This window comes from Hyla sarda, chromosome 3, assembly GCF_029499605.1.
Source record: "Hyla sarda isolate aHylSar1 chromosome 3, aHylSar1.hap1, whole genome shotgun sequence".
Classification (NCBI taxonomy): domain Eukaryota; kingdom Metazoa; phylum Chordata; class Amphibia; order Anura; family Hylidae; genus Hyla; species Hyla sarda.
In genome coordinates, this window is record NC_079191.1 from 344629009 (window position 1) to 344652982 (window position 23974).

General features: G+C 46.5%; 1 protein-coding gene and 1 long non-coding RNA gene across 3 annotated transcripts in view; one reads left to right on the forward strand and one right to left on the reverse strand.

Annotated features, from left to right (window-relative positions):
* LOC130362628 (uncharacterized) overlaps positions 1-23974 on the forward strand; it is a 101879-nt gene that overhangs the window by 63764 nt on the left and 14141 nt on the right. The window contains exon 4 of the long non-coding RNA XR_008891496.1: positions 17447-17575. This is a non-coding gene — a long non-coding RNA (uncharacterized LOC130362628). The remainder of the gene's footprint in view (positions 1-17446; positions 17576-23974) is intronic.
* Positions 1-23974, reverse strand: part of LOC130362626 (interferon-induced, double-stranded RNA-activated protein kinase-like) — a 97931-nt gene that overhangs the window by 53817 nt on the left and 20140 nt on the right. For both annotated transcript variants that reach the window (XM_056567426.1, XM_056567427.1), the window contains exons 7-9: positions 17440-17498; positions 15644-15719; positions 3639-3748 (exon numbers count right to left, since the gene is read on the reverse strand). In XM_056567426.1, coding sequence (XP_056423401.1) covers positions 3639-3748; positions 15644-15719; positions 17440-17498 — 245 coding nt within the window. The remainder of the gene's footprint in view (positions 1-3638; positions 3749-15643; positions 15720-17439; positions 17499-23974) is intronic.

Here is a 23974-nt window from a genome sequence, read left to right on the forward strand (position 1 = left end):
GACAGGACTGATCGGGAAAAATACAATAGAAAGAAGCATATTTTTCATTAACATGCTATTGGAAAGTTATTCAACATTCATTAATCTAAAATATATCAAAAGTTTATTTCATGAGAGGTACCCTTTAATAGGTTTATATTAAGTAACAGAGTTTACTAGAGATGTCGTGACCATGTGTCCGATGGTCCGTCTCTGATGTTGATGGCTCGGGTGGCGCTGAGCCTTTAAGTCTATTGCTGAGAACAACTGGTATTTAGCAGGGTAAGTGCGCTCTGCAGCGCTGTAGCCCCCCTGTTTGCAGCCCACTCTGCCCTGGCGGCACAGGGCTAGTTTGAATGTTAAGTCATGAGTGGGGTGGGGATTGGTACCAAGTACCTCTTACCCATGGTGCCAGTGAAAGGTGCTCCTTCTTTCAATCTGGAGGACCGATGTCCCGGATGAGTCTCAGCAAAGTAAGTGAGGTTCCGAGGAGCGTGCGCTCCGCAGGATGAATGATGTTCTCCATAGTTTACAGTGTAGTAAGGGTGAATAGTGATTCAAGCTTGCTTGTATTGGGGTGTTTGCGATGATAGGGTGGCCGGCTAGACGCGTTTTGGGGAGCCAGGTCCCCTTTTTCAATAGCTGATGGCTCCAGTAGTATGAATGAAATGCTCGGAAAATCTGGAGGATTTCAATCTGGAGGATTGATGTCCCGGATGAGTCTCACGTTGCTACTCAGCAAAGTAAGTGAGGTTCCGAGGAGCGTGGGATGATGTTCACCAAAGTTTACTGTGTAGTAAGGGTGAATAGTGATTCAAGCTTGCCTGTATTAGAGTGTTTGCAATGATAGGGTGGCCGGCTAGACGCGTTTCGGGGAGCCAGGTCCCCTTTTTAATAGCTGATCGCTCCAGTAGTATGAATGAAATGAAAACAATGGCATTATATAACCCCTGCATCAATTTGTTTGCCAGGTAACAGGTGTAACCTGGACTGGATCTGGATGGGGTATGTATTTCCACTGGGAATATATAAGACCAAATAGTGTCAATAGATGGGAAAGAGAAAATAGAAAAGGAAAATATAATAATGGAGAATAGGTTCTAAGATTTATAAGATTATATATATAAAAAAATTACATATTAAAAAATTATAGATTAAAATATTTAGTCATGCAATGAAAGAATCGTTCTATAATAGACAGAAATATGACACATAAGATATAGCTCTTTGTATCAATATGTGAAATAGTATCAATGGATAAATAGGAAGTACGCGACCAGGCTCAGAACACTCTGAGCCTGGTCGCGTACTCAATGCCTGAACGGACCCTGTGACCTAGTCCTCATGACAATTCCATCTGTAGTTTCTAGCCAATCCCCTTTCTGCACTCCTTCCCATATTTTAATTTTTTACATCTAAAATATTTTTATATTTATATATATATATTATTTTTTTTTTTTATGTATATATATTTTTTTAATTATCAGTCATATCGCACTATACCTTGTTAACATATAGTAATTTATCTAGTACATATTGTAAGGTCTTTTTCTTTACATTTATATTTAATATTTATATCTAATTACATTTTTGAGTTTGTAACCTATTCTTAATTCTTATACTTCCTATTTATCCATTGATACTAATTTCACATATTGATACAAAGAGCTATATGTTATGTTTCATATTTCTGTCTATATCTGTCGTTATATAACGATTCTCCCATTGCATGACTGAATATTTGAATCTGTAATTTTTTAATATGTAATTTCTTAATATATATAATCTTATAAGTCTTAGAACCTATTCTCCATTCTTATATTTTCCTTTTCTTTTTTCTCCTTCCCATCTATTGACACTATTTGGTCTTATATATTCCCAGTGGAAATACATACCCCATCCAGATCCAGTCCAGGTTACACCTGTTACCTGGCAAACAAATTGATGCAGGGGTTATATAATGCCATTGTTTTAATTTCATTCATACTACTGGAGCGATCAGCTATTAAAAAAGGGGACCTGGCTCCCCGAAACGCGTCTAGCCGGCCACCCTATCATTGCAAACACTCTAATACAGGCAAGCTTGAATCACTCTTCACCCTTACTACACTGTAAACTTTGGTGAACATCATCCCACGCTCCTCGGAACCTCACTTACTTTGCTGAGTAACAACGTGAGACTCATCCGGGACATCAATCCTCCAGATTGAAAGAAGGAGCATCCTTCACTGACACCACGGGTAAGAGGTACTTGGTACCAATCGCCACCCCACTCGTGACTTACATTCAAACTAGCCCTGTGCCGCCAGGGCAGAGTGGGCTGCAAACAGGGGGGCTACAGTGCTGCAGAGCGCACTTACCCTGCTAAATACCAGTTGTTCTCAGCAATAGACTTAAAGGCTCAGCGCCACCCGAGCCATCAACATCAGAGACGGACCATCGGACACATGGTCACGACATCTCTAGTAAACTCTGTTACTTAATATAAACCTATTAAAGGGTACCTCTCATGAAATAAACTTTTGATATATTTTAGATTAATGAATGTTGAATAACTTTCCAATAGCATGTTAATGAAAAATATGCTTCTTTCTATTGTATTTTTCCCGATCAGTCCTGTCAGCAAGCATTTCTGACTCATGCTGGAGTCCTAAACACTCAGAGCTGCCAGTATGCTTTGTTCACAGCCAAACAGGCTGTGAACAAAGCAGGCTGGCAGCTCTGAGTGTTCTCCTTTGTGAACAAAGCAGACTGGCAGCTCGTAGTGTTTAGGACTCCAGCATGAGTCTGAAATGCTTGCTGCCAGGAGTGGTAGGGAGACCCCTAGTGGTCATTTCTTCAAAGTGGAAAATTAAATAGAAAGAAGCATATTTTTTTTATAACATGCAATTGTGAAGTTATTCTGCATACATAAATCTATAATATATCAAAAGTTTTTTTGATGAGAGGTACCCTTTAACTTATAGCGCAATCACACTATAGTGTGGGACAAAAAGAGTGTACCTGCAGCGCTGCATATTGACTTTAATATAATCACACTACAGCGAGATACAAAAGTGTGTATCTACAGCGTGACCCATCAAAGAGACATTGCTAATACTATAAGTAATTGCTTACCTTTTGGGGAACATGAACTAGTTGTTTGCTATTTAATCAAGTTCACGATTTTTTTTATTAATGCCATATTTATTGCTTTTATTTAAATTGTCTGTTATGTCCAATGCAAGGGCCCTGCAGAGGACACTGTAGCATAATTATTAACCAATAAATAATTTTAGACCACATCTGACTTATTCTACTGTATATCCTTTCCTTTATTCCTTTTCCATTGTCAACCTAGTAGGACTGTATAGTATTGTTGTTTTAGGTATAATTATTTGACACATAGGGTAGTGTGTAACACAGTATCCTCGGTTGGGATATTTTCTTGATCCATGTTGAGTTCCCACAACCCTTTTTTCTGTATTAATCTCTGAATAGGTTTGGTGTAAATCACCTGTGTGATGCATGTTGGTAAGAAGTCAGGATTTCTGCACACTTTGCAAAACATACATATTTCTCTAGAGCTGAAATTCCAGTTTACAGAACACATCAGGAAGACCAGCATCACCAAAGAGGTCCTAGTTTTCCCATTAAATAATTAGCATCAATTTACTTACTGCAGATTATGAGATGGTCCACTCCGCCCACTATCCTCAAATTCAGGTAGCCATTTATTTTTCTGACAGAAAAGATTGAGTAATGCCACAGGGTCCTGCCGATACTGGCACTGTGAACAATATAAAAGTGTCAATTATATAATCAGTTTTTAAATATTGGCATTTGTACAGCATGCCAGATTTTCAATTATATGGATCTCTTACATGCAATAGTTGCATTTCATATACTTGTATGCATTCTTCAGACCATAACAGTATTTCCTGACTAGCAGACATGCGCTAATAGAAAGCTCTCTTTAACTACAACATAAAAAAATAAAGCAAAATAATAACACATAGAAAATAATTTTCAGTAGAAAATACCTATAATGAGCTTATCTGAATATGACTGGGATATTTCACTAAAATGGTTATAGATAGAGATGAGCGAACTTACAGTAAATTCGATTTGTCACGAACTTCTCGGCTCGGCAGTTGATGACTTATCCTGCATAAATTAGTTCAGCTTTCAGGTGCTCCGGTGGGCTGGAAAAGGTGGATACATTCCTAGGAAAGAGTCTCCTAGGACTGTATCCACCTTTTCCAGCCCACGGGAGCACCTGAAAGCTGAACTAATTTATGCAGGAAAAGCCATCAACTGCCGAGCCGAGAAGTTTGTGACGAATCGAATTTACTGCAAGTTCGCTCATCTCTAGTTATAGACATCTGTGACAAATATTTTCATGTAGGTTAGTGGATACCTTGACACCATGTTATGAACACCTTTGAAAAATATTTAATTGTATGTTAGGAAATATAGAGAAAAAAAAGACACTACATTTCAGACTGCAATCTTTATTTCCTTTATGATTTTTAGAACCTCAGATATGTAGTTTAGAACCACGTCTAGTTTAAATGAGCACTGTCAGATTCAACAACTTTTGATATGTTGTACATATTAGCAAAACATTAACCTTTCTAGTATACAGGGTGGGCCATTTATATGGATACACCTTAATAAAATGGGAATGGTTGGTGATATTAACTTCCTGTTTGTGGCACATTAGTAAATGTGAGGGGGGAAACTTTTCAAGATGGGTGGTGACCATGGCGGCCATTTGGAGGGTCACACCCTCACAGCAAACTTATTGGGAATTTCACAAGAAAAACAATGATGTGCTTGGTTTTAATGTAACTTTATTCTTTCATGAGTTATTTACAAGTTTCTGACCACTTATAAAATGTGTTCAATGTGCTGCCCATTGTGTTGGATTGTCAATGCAACCCTCTTCTCCCACTCTTCACACACTGATAGCAACACCGCAGGAGAAATGCTAGCACAGGCTTCCAGTATCCGTAGTTTCAGGTGTTGCACATCTCGTATCTTCACAGCATAGACAATTGCCTTCAGATGACCCCAAAGATAAAAGTCTAAGGGGGTCAGATCCGGAGACCTTGGGGGCCATTCAACTGGCCTACGACGACCAATCCACTTTCCAGGAAACTGTTCATCTAGGACCTGACACCCATAATGTGGTGATGCACCGGTGTCAGGTTCGAGCATTCCTGGATGAACAGTTTCCTGGAAAGTGGATTGGTCATCGTGGGCTAGTTGACTTTTATTTTTGGGGTCATCTGAAGGCAACTGTCTATGCTGTGAAGATACGAGATGTGCAGCACCCAAAACTCTGGATACTGGAAGCCTGTGCTAGCATTTCTCCTGCGGTGTTGCTATCAGTGTGTGAAGAGTGGGAGAAGAGGGTTGCATTGACAATCCAACACAATGGGCAGCACATTGAACACATTTTATAAGTGGTCAGAAACTTGTAAATAACTCATGAAAGAATAAAAGTTACGTTAAAACCAAGCACATCATTGTTTCTCTTGTGAAATTCTCAATAAGTTTGATGTGTCACATGACCCTCTTCCTATTGAAAAAACAAAAGTTGGATTCAAAATGGCCGACTTCATAATGGCCGCCATGGTCCCCACCCATCTTGAAAAGTTTCCCCCCTCACATATACTAATGTGACACAAACAGGAAGTTAATATCACCAACCATTCCCATTTTATTAAGGTGTATCCATATAAATGGCCCACCCTGTAATTCATAAACACATTTTTATTTCCTTTTTATAGAAATTTGGGCTTATAAAATCATGGCTTATAAAAGCTGAAGCACATGTATGGACAAAGTCCAGTAAGTGAGGGTGTGCTTACACTCCTCTGTGCTCTCCCTGTCTGATAGTATTCCTTTGTGTTCTATCCTGTCTCATAGGACTCCTCTGTGCTCTCGCCTGTCTGATAGCCCTCCTCTGTGCTCTCTCCTATCTGATAGGATTCCTCTGTGCACTCTCCTGTCTGATAGTACTCGCCTGTGCTCTCTCCTGTCTGATGGTACTTCTCTGTGCTCTCTCCTGTCTGATAGGACTCCTCTGTACTCTCTCCTGTCAGACAGTAGAAAGTACAGAGGAGTGCTAGCCCATCCTCACTTACTGGACTTTGTTCATGTCTGTGCTCAGCTTGGACCAAGCATTAATTTTATAAGCCAAAGGAAATGGGTGCCCCCGGTCCGTATAGGGCCATGGGGCATGGCCTGGGCGAATGTAGGAGAGGGGTAGCTAATTTCCCTTTTCTATCCTTCCCCCCCATAGGTTTTATTAGTAGGGGTTTTAGGGGATAAAGGGGGACTGGTCTGGTGGCAGGAAGGGGTGGTTGGGTTAGGGGATAAAAGCCCCGTATTCCCCCCTCTCCTTCCTCTTACCTTGTGGTCACAGCAGGAGATGGGCGCCTGGCTGGTATGGCTGAAGAACTGTTATCTGTGCTCTGGGAGCAGGCAGTGGCGGAACCCGGGTTCCTGGCCCGCATGATGGCGGAGATGGGGCCCTCCCGTCCGGCCCTCTCGCCGAGTGTTTATGTCCCCGCCCCAAGCGCGGGCGCCTGAACGTCTGCCCCCCAGTCCTCTCAGAATTTCCCGGCGCAGGGGCCGCGCTGCCGCCATGTGTCCTTCTGGGGCAGGTGGAAGGGGTGGTGCAGTGGAGCATGGGAGCGCCAAGGCCCCTCCCCCTTCTTACACCGAGGTTAGTAGCAGCCTGCGTTCCCCTGTGCCCGTGGTTCCCCTTGCCTGCTCCCTGCACCTTGTTTTGCCGCAGCTTAATATGGGCAATAAATTGGCTCCTCTGTCCAGTTCCTCAGTAGAGGAGTCTGTGCCCCCTGACCCTGTGCCAGCAACTTCCGCAGCACTCAACCCCCCCCCCCTCCGCCCTGGAGGCACATGAGGCCCAGGGAGCTGTTTTTCATGATGCCCTGCAGTCCATCCCTCCCACCCAGCCTCCGCTTCCAGGCAGTGTGTTCTGGTGGACGGCTGCAGCGGCCTTCGCGGTGAGTCTTCCAGGAGGCGGCGCTCCTTGTCCTCTGGTTCTTTAGGCAATTTCAGCCGTCACCGCCACAGCAGGACCAGTGGTTCCAGTAGGAGCTGTAGGCATGGCCGCCATGGATCTAGTCGGTGGAGGAGTTGCTCCCGCCTTCCAGGTCCTCCAGATGGCGGTCCCCTTCTTCCTCACACAGCCGCTCCAGGAGCCCGCAGGGTCATGTGTGTTCTTCTAGGGGGTGACGGGAGCCCTCACATTTAGCCGGTTCTGTGCCTGTCGGCTGCGGCTCCCTCATCGATTCCTGCTCCTCCCCCAGGTTCCGTTGGTGTCTCAGTCTTCTTCTGGACCGGCTCCTCCACCCTCTGCATCTTCTGGTGAGTGCAACTTTGCTGGGGCTTGGGGTACGGGAGAGGGTCAGAGGTCATTGGTTCCGGCCCTTAGGGCGTTACTGGCGCAGTTGGAGCCTGGTTCACAGGGGGCGGGATATTCTCCTTACTCCTTGGCGAAGCAGGCTCTTTCTCTGCTTCGGGCGGGAATGCACAAAGAGGCCTTTTTTTTGCGGCATCAGCCCCCTAGGGGCTCATGTTGATGAAGAGATTAAGAAAAAGATATGGGCAAATCAATACATTGATATATGGTCCGTAATTTCTGTTGACCAGAGTATCGTAGAAAAAGAACCCCGACCCTTTTCGGAAAAATCGACCGAACGCTCGCCGCGAATTGGGAAAATGGTGGGTAATTGGTTACAGGCTCTGGGATGTATCATGGGTCAGCAGCACCCTGAGCGCTATTCTGCGCTCTTCATATACATGCATTCCATCTATGGTGCATACAAGTCGCATGGCGGCTCTGCGTGGTGGAAGTATGATGAGGAGTTCAGGAGGCGGTTAGCTCTGCAGCCTGAGGTTGGTTGGGATCCCAGGGCTACTGATGTTTGGCTTAGGTTAATGATGTCCCTTTCCAGCGGGGGCCACTGCCTCCCAGGGCGCAGTGGACGCACGTTGTCCCGGATCTTGCTGGCTCTTCAATGAGCGTCACTGTAAGTTCTTCGGGCTGTGCAGGTTCAAACATGAATGTTTCACCTGCGGGGGCCCTCATGCAGCAGTCAGATGTCCCCATGTGGCGAAACTGCCGGTCAAGGGGCCTTCCCCTGCCGACAGGAAAGACGCCGGTGAGCGTGCCCGTGATGTTGTCCTGGCTAGAGCTTTACCCCAGTAGGTCAGAGGCTGAGCAGTTGTATCTTGGTTTTACCTATGGTTTTTTCATTCCATATGTTCCCTCTGTTTTTTCACAGCCGGCCTCGAATTTGCAGTCCGCTTCCCTTTACCCTGATGCACTGCAGGAAAAAGTCAGTAAGGAAGTTAATTTGGGTCGTTTTCAGGGCCCTTTTGATCCCCCCCCCCCTTTTCTCCAATTTGAGGGTTTCCCCCCTGAGGGTCATTCCCAAAAGGAGTGCGGCATGTTTCGCTTGATACATCACCTCTCGTATCCGAAGGGTGAGACGGTGAATGACGGCATCCCTAAGGATCCCTCTTCTGTGTCCTACGTATCCTTTGACAAGGCAATGTTGTTGGTTCGGCGGGCGAGCAGGGGCGCCCTTATGGCGAAATCCGACATTTTGGACTCCTCCCGGTACACCCGGAATGCTATCATCTGGGTTACTGTGTGGATGGTATGTACTACTATGATTCTTACCAGCCTATGGGCTGTTCCATATCGTGCCACTACTTCGAGATGTTTAGTTCGTTCTTGGAGTGGATAGCGCGATTTGAAACTGGTTGCGCGTCCATAATTCATTATCTGGACGATTTTTTCTTTGCGCCTCCGGGGGATTCTCCACGCTGTAAGTTCATCCTGGATTTGTTTTGTTTCCTCATGAGTCGGCTTGGTGTACCTCTCTCGTCTGACAAGATGGAGGGTCCTCGTACAAACCCTGTCGTTCCTGGGGATTGAAATCGACTCTGTGGGCATGGTGTTTCGGCTTCCTGATGACAAATTGGAAAAATTGTTGGGGCTTATTGCTGGCTTCTGTGGGGTTTCCAAGATTACTTTGAAACAGATGCAGTCCCTCTTGGGTCTCCTTGTCTTTGCTTGTCGTATCATGTCTATGGGCCGTGTTTTTTCCAGGCGCCTTTCCTTGGCTACGAAGGGAGTCAAGAGATCCCAGCACAGGATTCGTATTACTTCCCAGTTAAGGGCAGACCTGTTGGTGTGGCGCGAGTTTCTGCACTGCTACAACGGCCGCACTTGTTTTCAAGCTCCCGAAGTCTGTAATTCGGAACTAGCATTGTTTACTGATGCAGCATCATTTGCAGGTTATGGGGCCCTTTTCGGTAATGAGTGGAGTGCTGCGCCTTGGCCTGAGGTGTGGAGAGAGGAGGGGTTATGTCATAATATGACACTGTTGGAATTGTTCCCCATCATTGTGGCTGTCGAGCTCTGGGGTCCTAGGTTAAAGGATCGGAAGGTCTGTTTTTGGACGGACAATCAATTAACGGCCTATCCTCCTCCTTTCTCTCAGTTTTGGCCTTGCTTCGCCACTTGGTTCTCAGGTGTTTGGAGCATAACATTTGGTTCCGTTCCTGTCATGTGCCCGGGGTTAATAATGTTTTGGCTGACTTATCTCATTTACATTTTCAGGAGTTTCGGGAGCTGTGCACAGGGAGCTGCCCCAGAGGGCTTGCCTTGCCTGCCGGAGATGTGGGAGCTGGTGTCTCGGGACTGATGCCGCTGATTGCGTCCTTGGTGGCGCCGGCCACCTGGTCTGCTCATGGTAAGGCTTGGAAGGACTGGCTGCTTTCGGCTGGCTCTTGGGATGTTTTTCTAGGTGATGATATGCATTTTGCTATTACTACCGATTATTTGTTATCACTACGGGCAACTGGGGTTTCTGCTTCGGCCGCAGCGATCGTCGCATGTTGGCTACTAACGCCGTCCTCAGGAATCAGCTGGGGGCCGGCCGGTATGATGCGGGCTCGAGTCGGGAGCCCACGCCATACCACCTTAATGGCACATGGACAAGTATACAAGTCCATGGTCGTTAAGGTGCTAGAAAGAGACTGAGCCGCATCAGACATCGGGGAGTCTAATAGCCAATGACAAATGTAGTGGAGTTGGCCGGCCGGGTAGTAAAGGTAAAAATCAGGAAGGGATATTCCGGCATCTAACTTAGGACGTTGCAATGTCGTAAGGCGAATTTTAGGTCTATGGGGACCCCATATGAAGGGGGATAAAAGGGAGTGCAATGTGGCAAAAAAAGACTTAGGCACTGGAACAGAGGCATTTTCTAAGGCATAAAGTCATTTAGGTAGGATGATAAGTTTTATAAGGTTAATACGGCCAGAGACCATGAGAGGCAATGTCCCCCATATTCGAAACTTGTTCTTAATATATGGCAAGCGGGAAAGAATATTGGTGGCCAAGTCCAACAAGGAGTTTCTATTGATAAACACCCCTAGATACTTAAACTCTGTCACCACTGGAAGTCCACACATAACTGAGGGCCAGGGTTTGTCTAACAACGGCATTATATCCGATTTTGTCCAATTAATGAACAGCCCAGAAAAATAACCAAACCTCAATGTAATAGCATGGGGTAATGTTAGTTTTGGGTTAGATAGATATAAAATCGTATCATCAACATACAGCCCAGTACGCTCCTCTCTCCCTCCCAGCCACATTCCAAGGTAATCAGGGTCTTACCGAATACGCAAAGCAAGGGGCTCCACTGCCACCGCGAACAGAAGTGAGGAATGAGGGCAGACCTGCCACGTCCCGCGGCCCAAGTGAATGGAAGAGAGCAGATACCATTCACAAGGACCTGAGCCTTGGGATGTTTGTAGAGGATAGAGACCCACCGCTGAAAATGAGGGCCAAATCCAAACCTGGCAAGGACTTCAAGGAGATAACCCCACTCTACAGAGTCAAATGCCTTTGCAGCGTCTAACGATGCCAAGGCCCAGTCATTCCCCAACGCCACTCCCACCTGGACAGCCGACTGAACTCTCCGGATATTATCCGAGGTGGATTTTACATGAAACCAGTTTGGTCATTATATATAATGGTAAGAATAACACGATTTGCAAGAACTTTGGGCAATATTTTGTCTAAATTTAGCAAGGAGATTGGCCTGTAAGAGCTGCAATCCAAAGGGTCTTTATCTGGTTTTAATATTACAACTATAGTGGCGTCATATAAAGACGCTGGGAGTACCCCCTCAGTGAATACAGATTGGTACATATGAAGAAGGGATGGGAGGAGCACGTCTGAGAACCTCAGGTAAACCTCCAGCGAAAGGCTGTCAGGGCCCAGAGACATACTCTTGGCAGTAGATCAGTGATAGCCTCCTGCACCTCCTATAGGGTAATTGGAGCCTCTAGGAAGTCACAGTCCTCTACCAAGAGAGTAGGGAAGGTTATGATAGGAGTGGAGCTGATTTGTGTCATAGCGGAACCTGAGAAGTATAAAGGTTAGAATAAAAAGAGGAAAAGCTGAGGACCAGTTCCTCGTTACCCAGTAGAAGAAATCCGTCTGAGGCTCTAAGTTTAGGAATTGGAGAATTAAGAGGAATTTTGCCCTACAATATGGGCCAGTAATTTGCTGGACTGGTTCCCGTGCTCAAAAGTATGACACAAATGTATGACACAAATATTGTTTGGTCATAGGGTAACAAAAACATCTATCCACCCCACCTCCAAAAAAAACTGCATAAGGGGAGAAGTTCTAGCATCAGAGGGTGAGTGGAGAGGTATTCCCCTGGGGTTGTATCTGTCCATTAGAGGGTTCATTAGAGGGTCTGAGACCAGGTTAACCAGGGCTGACGGGTACCCCGCCGCAAATGTAACAGCAAGATGGAATATTTCCATAGAGGCCAGAGGGGGGTTATAAATAAATCAAAACACAAACTGGACATTGTTCAAGAAGGCACGTATGAATATATAACGACCTAAGGGATCCTTGCGGACAGTAACTGGTTCCCACCTCACCTTACGACTAAAAAAGACTGTGACACCCCTAGAATAAGAGGTATGGTAAGAATGTAGGGACCACTGAACCCAGGGCTGAGATAGTTGATTGGCCCTATCCAGAGTGAGATGTGTTTCCTGTAGGGTGACAATATGTGGGTGGTACCTTCTAATGTGAGCAAAAATCAAAGCCCTTTTCTGCGGGGTGCGAGCACCTCGGATATTCCAGGACATCAGTCTGAGATCCGCCACAGTAAAAAACTAAAAGTAAGGAAAAACGTCAGTGCCTGTCCATAAAATAATAAAAATAGCAAATAAAAAGGTGATAAAGGTGCATAGAACCATGAGTATGGTAAATTAGAGGTGGAGGGACGCAGGAGACCACAAAGCATAAAGCATAAAACAGTACACCCACCTATATGTGGGACAGAAAACAAATAACAAGAAGTAACTAGAGTAACGGTAATAATGCAAAGGAAGCATCAGTAGAGCAACAGCTCTATCTAGGGGGGAGAACCTGCTGGTATATAGAGATTGAGAAGTCCCTGAGTAGTATCATTAAAGCCCCACATAAAGCACAGATGGGAGAAGGAGGAACCATACAGAGGAAAAAGAGTACTGGCAAGGGGAAGAGGAGAGGAGAAGCACTAAGGGAGGAAAAGACAATTATGAGAAGAGATAAGGGAAGGAGAAAACGAAAGGGAGTAGGGGAGAAAAAAAGGGTAAGAAGAGAAAGGAGAAGGGGGGGGGGAGGGGGGAGAAAAAAAAGGGAGGGGTAGAAAGGAAAGAGAAAAGCAAAGGAGCGGAGAAAGGAGAAAAGGAACAAGATGATGTAGGGGGAGGGAAATCCAGGGATTGATAGTGGGACAAAAAGAGAATCATAGCCAATGTAAGCACTCCCAGCTCAGGGAGTATATAACCAAAGGGACAGTACCATGTGCAATTGTTATGGTAGTATCCCCACCGCCCCACACAGCAATAAGGTACACATAGTAGGATACCCCAGTCCATAAGTCCAAGTGCACCCAAATGCTGCATAGCTTTCAGATGAGTACCCCATCTCAAGGAGGTGGGTACTGAGGGCAGTTTAGGGGATAGGGAACAGGGGAGGGTGAACAAGAGAGAGGGGGACTGTCAGTTGAGAGGGGGGAAGGGGGGCATGAAGGGAGGGCGATCCGGGGGTATAAGGACATGCTGCTATGGCCCATCCGAGGTCCACAGGAGGTCAGGGGGGTAAGGTGAACCCACCCAACCAGAAGGGGGAGAGGGTCCAGATGTAAAGTGAAGTGGGCCAAAGGATAGAGGGTGTGCAGCCAGGGGGAAAACTCAATACCTTACCAGTTCAAGTTCAAACATTCCGAAGAGGCAACAGAGTCAACTGTGTCTTAACCGTTGTGAACCGGATCAGCAAAGGAATCACGCAAGGGCACATCCAAACAAGGGCATCCACGGTGAGGTTTCCGTAGAGGGTCACGCAGTATAGGCTTCATGGTTCTGCAGCAGAGAGTAACAGGCACATCACTGGGCTCTCCATCTTCTATTCAGCCAGTCGTCCACCTCTTGAGGCATAGTAAAGAAAATAGCTCTGTCTCCGTCTACCACCCGCTTGGAGTAAGAGACCCCCTTCTCTCTCAGCCGTGATAGATGTGAAAGTAGCTCTGTGGCGTTGTAACTCAGAGGAGAAGTCTGGAAATATGGGGACCATACTAGAATTGAAGGTAATCTCCAGTAATCTCCGTGCAGAGCAGAGTATCAATCGCGGTCGTTGCAGTTCAGGAGCCTGGCTAGAAGCGAACACGGCGATGTCCCTGGTATCTGTGGTCTGGAGGGTACATGATATGCGCGTTCAGCCACGAATGCAGAGGAGAAGGATACCTCAGGGAACAAGTCCTTAATCCACTCCTCCACAAAAGCCCTCTGTGCGCTCGGCTAAGCCAATCACCCTGTTATCCCGGCGCAGTCTATTCTCCAAATCATCGTTCTTTTGCCTGGCCAATTCAAGCTGTTCCTGCACAGTGGTGAGGGAGGCAGGGAGGGGGACAATAGTGTCCTCGATGTTGGAGATCCCCGTCTCTGTTTCAGTGACCCATTCTCTAAGGTTTTGGAGATCTTGTCTCAATAGGCCCACATCTATCTTCACTTCCTCCATTTTCCCAGTTAGGGAGGTTTTGCAGGCATGGATAGCTCACCGCTTCAGCGTCGCTTCGGGTGAGTCCTTCAGTCCTCCCAGCGAGGAAGCCTCCCGCGCAGCAGCAGCTGAGGTAGAGGAATGCGCTGCAGCCTGCCTGGCGCCATCTTGTTTGTCTGAGCGGGCATAATCTTGTAGCTTGTTGACCGCTGTACGGTCCTTTCCTTTGGAGGGATCTGTTTTAGGGGCCATATTTTGGAACATAGAACGGGTTACCGGCATCAGGGACTCTAGGATTTGGCTCAGGATAAGTAAAAAGCAGGTTCTGAGCGGGAGCGCTTACAGCGTGCGACCGCTCCTCTCAACCTCCATGCCACACCCCGAGGTTTTAAGGCTAAGTTAATGTCAAAGTTACGGTGACGTGCAGTAACCCATGGTAACTAACAGCGTGTTTAAAAATACACTACACTAGCGAATTTTGTTATTTAACTCTAAAAAAGATGCATAAAGTATCCCTTTCTGCTGAGAAATCCTTTTTAGAAGTTGCAAAAGGATTGGTGACAATGTCTCAAAATAGTGAAGAAATAGTAAAAAGTGAAGAAATAGCTTTTGTAATTATTAAAAAGCTGGAGAAATTATCAAGAAAGAAAACACATTGGATTTTTCCAAGCGTTGCAAAAATTCTGCCTTTTGGGAGTTGCAACAGGATTGGTGTCCTGAAATCATGAATAAAAAGCTTTCGTATGAAAAGGTGAAAAAATTATCCTTTTGGGGGGGTCCGAAAGATTGCCCTTTATGAGAGTTGCAACAGCATTATTGTCCAGATATGGTAACATTTTTCCTTTTTTTTGTAATCCAGTACCCATTTTGTTATGCATATTTGGGTCACTTAGTCTTGTTTCCACATGAAAAATATGACTTGTTGCCTTTAATTCTTACATAAAGAACACTTTTGGCCAGACTTCTCTGATACAAAAGTCTGGTTTTCGTCACAAAGTTTAAAGCCTCCTACACATCTGTTTCTGTTTTTAATTAAAAGGGTACTCTGCCTCTAGAAATCTGATCCACTATCCAAAAGGATAAAGGATAAGATGTCTGATTGACAGCTGTCACACCCCTTCCCATAGGCTTGCATTGTGGGGGCAGAGCGTGACGTCACACGGGGGCGGAGCAGTGACAATGCTCCGGCCCCGTGATCGCCAGTAATCATACCCGGAGCGAACATGCTCTGGGGACTGATTTTAACGGGGTGCGGCATGCAAGATCACGGGGGTCCCCAGGGGCTGGACCCCAACATTCAGGCATCTTATCCCCTATCCTTTGGATAGGGGATAAGATGTCTAAGCGCCGGAGTACCCCTTTAAAATCAGGATTTCTATATTTTTTCCACTGGATTTAGAAAAGAATGAATGCAAGTATGAACACAGTGTTTAATAGGACGGGTCCTTTTGTAACCCTAAAATCAACATTGATAGTGATAGTTTCTTATCTGAAAGTTAAGCACTATGCCACATTTCAAAAGATATGCCCAATACTTGCACTTTCTCATTTGCTTGGAATTACCTCAGAAGTTGCAGATCCTGAATCAGAGAATCCATTTTCAGAAAAACTTCTATTACCACTGAATTCACCCCCAGCACTGAAAAATAAATATTCATTTATATTATGAACTTTTACAAACTGAAAGTGTTATGTTTTTACTGCTGTCAATAGTGGTATGAGTAGGCTTTATAATCTTTGGATAACCCCAGAGAGGCAGGGGGGTTGGGGATTGGACACCGCTAGCATGCATAACAAGCATAGCACTGCCACCAGCTCAGCATCATCTAATAAGGAGGCAGACACGGCCCTTCCTTGCATCACCTAAAATTAGACTGTCCTCATTGGATGATGTTGAGTTGGCCCCCTTCCATAGAAGTGCTGGCCAGCATTCATGGAGCTGCTGTCACTGGTACAGTGGCAATCCTGGACACTACACAATGTGCTCTGTGTCTGCTTCTGGCTCCATTCACTGTGTTTGTGGGGGCTTTTGCTCTGGCAAACAGCTGGTTGACTGGAGTGCTGGCTGTTGGACTCTCACTGATCAGATATTAATGTCTATCCTAAAGATTGGCCATCAACAGAAAAATTCCAGACAACCTTTTAAGGGTGAAACATTATCATTGGTAAATGTAATCTTATGAAAAACTCTGCTTGGGAAACACTGCCATACACTGAGCGATCTCGGCCTGCCTGCTCAGCTCTTCCCCCTGCTGGTCATGTGATCACAGACTCATACAGAGGCCTGCTGAGGTGAGAGGAAAGACCAGAGTGCAGGAGATTTTAAGGCAAGACAAGACGCTTCTATTATGCTTTTAACTTCTTTTACTGAACTCAGCAACAAATAAGTACTGTATGTATTAAAGAAAAAACTTTACATATAAAGGTGCAGACAAACATGTTATCCAATATGCAACCTAATGTGCTGCACCATTACAGTAACCAATCAGATCATAGTGTAGGCAATATAGGTAATTATCGCCCAGGTAACTTCCTTCTTCTTTGTTGCTCAGCAGTGTGTTGGGATAAGTATATTTTGCTCTTCCAAAAAAAAAATTATTTACAGATTTGTTGATATATATTTATTTAATTATACTTATAATGTATTCATTTATTAATATACATCTATTCATATTTATTTATAAATAAGATATTTTTATTTTATTTATATATTCCATTTCTTCTTAATAAATTTCAATTTCCATTTTCCCCCTTATTTTATTCCCCCTTTCATTTTATAAATATTCCTTTTGTTTCTGTCGTATATATGTATATATATATATATATATATATATATATATATATATATATATATATACACACACACACACAGATTTTCTCTTTTATTTTTACATATTATACATTTTCATACCATCCTTATTCCTTCAAATTTCATCTTTACCTATTTTATTCATTTGATAATATAGTTTCGGGGGCCCTGATGCAAAATGTGCAACAGGGCCCCATATGCCAAATTTTGTACTTCTCTCTTATGGGGCAGATGTGCTTTGGGGCCCCCTTAGGCACCAGGGCCCCGGTGCGGCTGCTACCTCTACAGCTACGCCCCTGCCGCTGTATCTATAATAGATGTGGCAACGTTTTTGATGGCATTTCACTCTTGGACCCAGGGCAGCACAATGTCTTGGCCCAACCCTGAATAAGACCCTAACTAGTAATAAAACTCCTTCATTTTAATTTCAGTCACACCCCCCACTGGTCAGTGGAAAGTTGAGCCTTAATATAACCCCTTTAGTCTCTCCCCTGGATACATAGCCCCTTTTAAATGAAAAGTTTAACTGAAGCATTAAGTATTTTCATACCTTTCAGACAGAGAAGAATTTTGAGAACCAGACTCATCTATGAAAACATCTGGCAACTCCTAGAAGAAAAAAAAAAAGAATGTGAGAAATAACGCCCTGCTGTACAAAAATGTTGCAGACAAAAACCCTATTGTAGGTATGGCATCATATATTTCTCTACTGACTTCCAGCTAATAACTTACTGCAGAGAAAATGGAATGTCTTATTCTAACCTCAGACATAAGACAGACTGTCTTAAAAAGGTAAAAAAAAAAAAAGGAGATTTTTTAACACTTACCGTAAAATCTTTTTCTCGAAGGATCCATTGGGGGACACAGACCGTGGGTGTATCTTGCTGTCTCTAGGAGGTGTGACACTATGATAATTTTTTTTTTTAAAGTCAGCTCCTCCCAGCAGGATATACCCGCCTTCAGGCTCTGAGCTAGTCAGTTTAAGTTCCAGAGCAATAGGAGGAGACCAATAGGGCAAAGAAAAACCCAAAACTGTCCGAGAACCACAAGAAAAAACATAAATGAACACACCCTCGGACAGAGAACCAAAGGAAAAAACCCAAAAAGGGCGGAAGCTGTGTCCCCCAATGGATCCTTCGAGAAAGAGATTTTACGGTAAGTGTTAAAAAATCTCCTTTTCTCTATTGGCTCCATTGGGGGACACAGACCGTGGGACGTACCAAAGCTGTCCCTTGGGTGGGCAGATAAGTAATCAGGCAAACGGCCGATCCACTGCAACACTTTACGACCCAGACTAGCATCAGCCGATGCGAAAGTATGAACTCGGGAAAAAACTCGAGAAAGTGTGCAAAGACGACCAGGTAGCCGCCTTGCAAATCTGCGAGGCCGAGGCTCTATTCTGGAGAGCCCAGTTAGCCGAACAGAACGTGTTGAATGAGCCACAACCCTGAAAGGAGGAATCTTTCCCTTACAGCGACAGGCTTCCGCAATGGCGGACCAAATCCATCGAGAAATGGTGGCCTTGGAAACAGGTTGTCCCTTGCGACGACCTTCCGTAAGGACAAAAAAGGAATCACACTGACAAAACGAAGAAGTGATGGAGCGATAAGACCGAACAGCCCAAACTACATCCAGCTTGCGTAGTAAGCGCTCCTTAGGATGAAAAGAAGCAGGACAAAAGGACGGGAGGACAATGTCCTCATTGAGATGAAAGGCCGAGACCACCTTAGGCAAAAAGGAAGGAACTGGGCGGAAAACGACCTCGTCCTGGTGGATCACCAGAAACCGAGAACAGCAGGAGGTGATAGCAACAAGAAACGCCACTTTCCAAGAAAGGAGGCGGAGAGACACCTCTCTAAGGGGCTCAAAGGGTTCACCCTGGAGGGCACTCAGAACCAAGTTTAAGACCCAAGGGGGAGAAGGTGACCGATAAGGAGGAACAGCGTGCGCCACTCCTTGCAGGAAGGTCCGGACATGAGAAATAGAAACCAGGGGCCGAAACCCGACCCTTAAGGGAACTGAGAGACAACCCCAGCTCCAACCCTGTCCGGAAAGCCCCAGAGGTCGCAGAGCTGCGCGAAGACCTCCGTACGAAGAGACCGACTGAGAAAGTCCGCTTCCCAGTTGAACACTCCCGGAATGTGAAATGCCGAAATGGCCGGAACCTTACTCTCCGCCCAGGTGAGAATCTTGGACTCCTCGACCTTGGCTGCCGAGCTGCGGGCGCCGCCCTGTCGATTATAACAAGACGGGACTGAAGACGGGACTCCCAATGAAGAAGACAAAGAAGAATCGCCCGTAATTCCAATATATTTATCGGAAGAAGGGTCTCCAGGGGAGACCAGAGTCCCTGGACCATCCAATCCCTGAACATGCCACCCCAGCCCGACAGGCTGGCAACCATTGTAACAACCTGCCAGAGAAGGGGAAGAAAGGAGCACCCTTGGAGAAGAAGGGGGGAGCGGAGCCACCAGAGCAGAGACTGATGGACCCTGAGAGGGAGAACAATCTGACAATCGAGGGAAAGAGGAGACCTGTTCCATCGAGAGAGAATCGCCAGTTGAAGGGGGTGGTAATGAAACTGGGCAAAGGGTACGGCCACCATAGTTGCCACCACCCGACCCAGGACTTCCATACAAGTGCAGATGGAGACTGATACCTGAGTCCGAAGGGAGCGGAACCCCGACCAGAGCGCCAGACGTTTGTCTGACAGAAGACAAATGCGGGCAGAGGCTGTTGAATCGAAGTCCAAGGAAGGTTAGAGACTGGGTAGGACAGGAGACTGACTTGTCCCGGTTGACCATCCACCCGAAGCGAGTCAGATAGTGGAGATTGACGTCCAGATTCTCCAGACTCTGGGCTCTGGTCGGAGCCTTGATGAGAGGGTCGTCCAGATAGGATATCACCGAGATTCCCCTCGACCAAACAGGCCCGACACTGGCGCAAGGATCTTTGTAAGGACCCGAGGAGTTGTGGCCAAACCAAAGGGGAGGGCTACGAATTGAAAGTGCCCCTCCGGAACCGCAAGCGGAGGTACCGATGATGGCCCGGAAATATTGGCACATGGAGGTAGACATCCTTGATGTCCACCGATGATGGGAACTCCCTTTGTTCAAGGGACGCCACCACCGAACGGAGAGATTACATTCTGAAGTGGTGGATGAGAAGGTGAAGGTTGGATTGGTCACACAGAACCATCCATCTTGGGGACCACAAAAAAAATAATAATAATTTGAATAGAAACCCTGAAAACATTCCCCTGGAGGAAGGAAGACGATAACCCCCTGGAGAAGCAGAGACTGGAGAGCCGCTCGAAATTGCTTCGCCAGAGGAGGAGACCGGGTGGGCCTGGGATCGAAAAACGCGATCCCTCGGAAGGGAGGCGAATTCGATCCAGTAAGCGTTGGATACCACATCCCTGACCCCAGAGTCCTGAATGTGTGAAGTCCAGATGTCTCGGAAAACAAGAGACTACCTCCCACCCGAAAGAAACCACGGTGGGGGCCTCACTTCATGCAGAAGTGGGCTTGCGGTTGCCCGATTTGGGAGCAAAACGGCCGGACCGGTTGGAGTCCGACTTCCAAGCCGGGCGTGCCCGGCACGAGGGAGCATTCTTGTCCCACGAGGGCGCCTGCCCGGACCCTTAGCTGGAATCAGAAAGGAAAAAGGACTTCCTTTGGGAAGAAGGGCGAGCCTTATTTTGAGGTAAGAAGGAACTCTTACCTCCCGTTGCCTAAGAGATAATCTCATTGAGGCGTTTGGCAAAAGGATGGCCACCCATAAAGGGAAGCTCAGTGAGAGACCTTTTGGAAGCGGCATCCGCATTCCAAACTTTAAGCCACATAAAGCAGCAGAGAGCCGCTAGGTGACCCACAGCAAAGGCAGAACAATGGCTTGACTACATGGAAGCTGCGCACAGAAAGTCCCCAGCTTTAGAGCATTGGAGAGCCAGAGCAGATCCCGCTAAGATATCCTGATGAAGCTTTTGGCACCACTCCGACAGGGCCTTGGACACCCATGTCGAGGCGAAGATGGGAAGAAGAGAAGAGCCAGCTGCTTCAGAAGCAAACTTCGCTAAGAATTCTACCTTCTTGTCTGTGGGATCCTTGAAGGCAGCGGCAACTGCCAGTGGCAGTGTAGTCGCCCTAGAGATCCGGGAGATTGGTGGATCCACTGAGGGAGGGGAAACCACCTTTGCGACAAAGTCCTTGACAAATGGATAATGTTCTTGATTCCCGGGAACCTCTTGTCTTGATGTTTCCATGCAGATTCCAGAATGTCGTCAAAGTCAGCGTGAGAGCTGAACCTTTGAGGTGCTGGCTTAGCACGATGAAAGGATACTTCTGGATAGACATCCGAAGATCCTGGGTCATCTAGGTGAAAGGTGTCTCTTATGGCTGTCACCAATGAGTTCACCGTTGCAATTGAGTCCGAGTGGTCCTCTGAGTCAGATGCTGGCTCGGAAGCCTCGTCCACCAGTTCACCAGGGGAAGTGAATGAGTAGAGGCATTCCTGGAGGGGGCGAACCTGACCGGGTACGCAGCTCTGGCGAGGCAGAGCGGTGATTCCGAGAACGTCCTCTGGAGGAATGATGTTTGTGCCCAGATGACAGGGGTGGGGGGGCGGGACCCACGAGGGGAACGCCCACGTCTATCTGAAGACTCAATGGAAGAGTCAGACGAGGCACCCCTAGTACGCTTGTGAGAGTGTGAAGCATGAGGAAAAGAGGAGCGGACCCTCTCAGTGGTCCTGCACAGGGAAGACCCCTTCAGGGCAGACACCACTACCCAGGAGGCCTCAGCCACCGAACGGGAGACTTGGGTCAAGTCAGCCATATACTGGGTCAGGGAGAAACCCAGGGGGGTGGAGCGGCTGAACCCACCGGGACTGAAAGGGCATCAGGGGGTACCAGGGGGTCTGGGGGAGCAGCGGAGCAGGCAGGCAAGTGGGCTCGGCAGAGCCAGGCATTTAGGTACTACAGTGTTTACAGACCAAATAAGTATACGTATCCTGGCAGCTGTAGAGAGGAGAACAGCTCCACGCAGCTAGAGTGAGAAAGGGACAGCCAATGGTAGAGGGGGGCATGCCTGCAGCAGAGGCACTAACTAGTTGGCCCCCCCCTCTGACTGAAATTCGCGCCCACGGCGCTGATTGGAGGCTCATGCGTGCCTCAGAAGAGCTCCGACAGCCCTGTGGGCAGAGCTAAAACCAGGCCGAGAAGGAGCTGTAATGGCGCCCGCTCCTTGTCCCGAGCGCACATGTCATTCTCATATGCGCTCGGGAGAACAGAGCGGGCGGTAAATACGCTGGCAGAGACTGCCGGAGAAAATGAAAGTAAGCCGGCGCTGAGAGCACCCGGCTCGTACCAGCGCCGCGGCTGTCAGCCGCATATAAGGCGCTGCCGGCGAAAACGAAAGTAAGCCGGCCCGTACTAGCGCCACGGCTGTAAGCCGCATATAAGGCGCTGTTCAACGTAACACACTACACACACACACAGTGCCAAACATAACATACATGCCCCCTCAAAGTGCCACTGCTCCCCCAGAATAAAGTCCCCAATAAAAGTCCATTCCCAGTAAGCCAGCCCAACCTGAAAAGGTGGGCCAAAAACAGGGGGGCTCCAGCAGTTGCAAGTCCGCTTACCTGAGGAGAAAGAGGGAAAGTACTTACCTCAGTCAGAAGAACTTACCTAATGAAGTCTTCAGTGAAGTCAGCTTTAGTTACCTGCATCACACCTGTCTGCTATGCGCAAGCGAGGCGAGCAGGAAAATAGGGCGACCCAGACCCATGAGGTACCACCCAGGCGCTGACCGTTGGCGAGGGGGCGCATTTACGCAATGTCTGTGCCCCTGTACTCGCAATGGGGAAACAGTGAACCGCAGTTCCTGAGTCCCCACCTGAAAACGGAAAAGAAAGGGAATAAAAAAAACTAACACGTCCCTATACTAGCAAAATAAAAAACATAGTGTCACACCTCCTAGAGGCAGCAAGATACACCCACGGTCTGTGTCCCCCAATGGAGCCGATAGAGAAAAAACAACTTCCACCATATACATAGGCAGTTCATTTGTTTCAGGTCATGAAGTCATCTAAAACTCTCTAAGGGGAACATTGACACGTGAAGATGCTGCTGCCTATTGACTTCATTGGGCAACAAAATCTTCAGCAGATCTGCAGCAAATATATGCATGTGGGAATACTCTCTTAAGGTGTGTTCACCAGTGTGTATTTGAATACTCTCTTAGGGTGCGTTCACACGTGAGTATTTTCTGCTACAGATTTGCTGTAGCCGATTTTTCTAACCATTGAAGTCAACGAGCAGCAAAATATGAAGAAGCAAATCTGTAGCAGATCCGCAGCAAAAATATGCACATGTGAACACACCCTTAAAGTGTTTACCTCTGTTTTCTTAAACTAGTTCCTTAGGCATTACATCATCACTGCTATTAACTTTGTCCACAAATAAGTGTATGGAGGCATGCCTAGTGCCCCCCAAGAGCAGATGTCAGGGAAAAGAGGGTTGGGGCATGTTGGAATTCAACATGTCCAATCCTTTGTTCCATCTGGTGCTTCATAAGCCGTAAGGTGTCTGTCAATGGCTAACTTCCCAATTGAAACACACTTTTCTGTTAGACGAACAAACTTACTATCTTATGTGTACGGCCTCCTTTAAAGAAGCTTGAAATATATATTTCTTAATACAAATTAGGGGTAGTTATCATGTGCGAATTTTTTAAAAATCACAATTTCTGTGCTAGCTGCAAATGTTGTGAATTTTTTTCCATTTTCGGCAAGACACAGAGGGGGTTTCTTAGAGAGAAAGGGGCGTTCTATCAAGCCCGCCACCACTCCCAATATTTGCAGAAAATGTATGCTGGCTAAACAGACTGTGATAGATTGCTGCTGAAAGCACTGCTAGCTTGGAGCTAGAGGAAATTTCAGTATGGGTGCATGGGTTTTCTGGATTTATGTAGAGGAGTCTGGCTCTACATAAATCCAGCAAGCCTGTGCACTGGACGAGGAGCCTGTGCGCCAGGGAAAGGTTAATAACTACCTGCCTAGGTGTCCAAAAATTTTTGATCTAT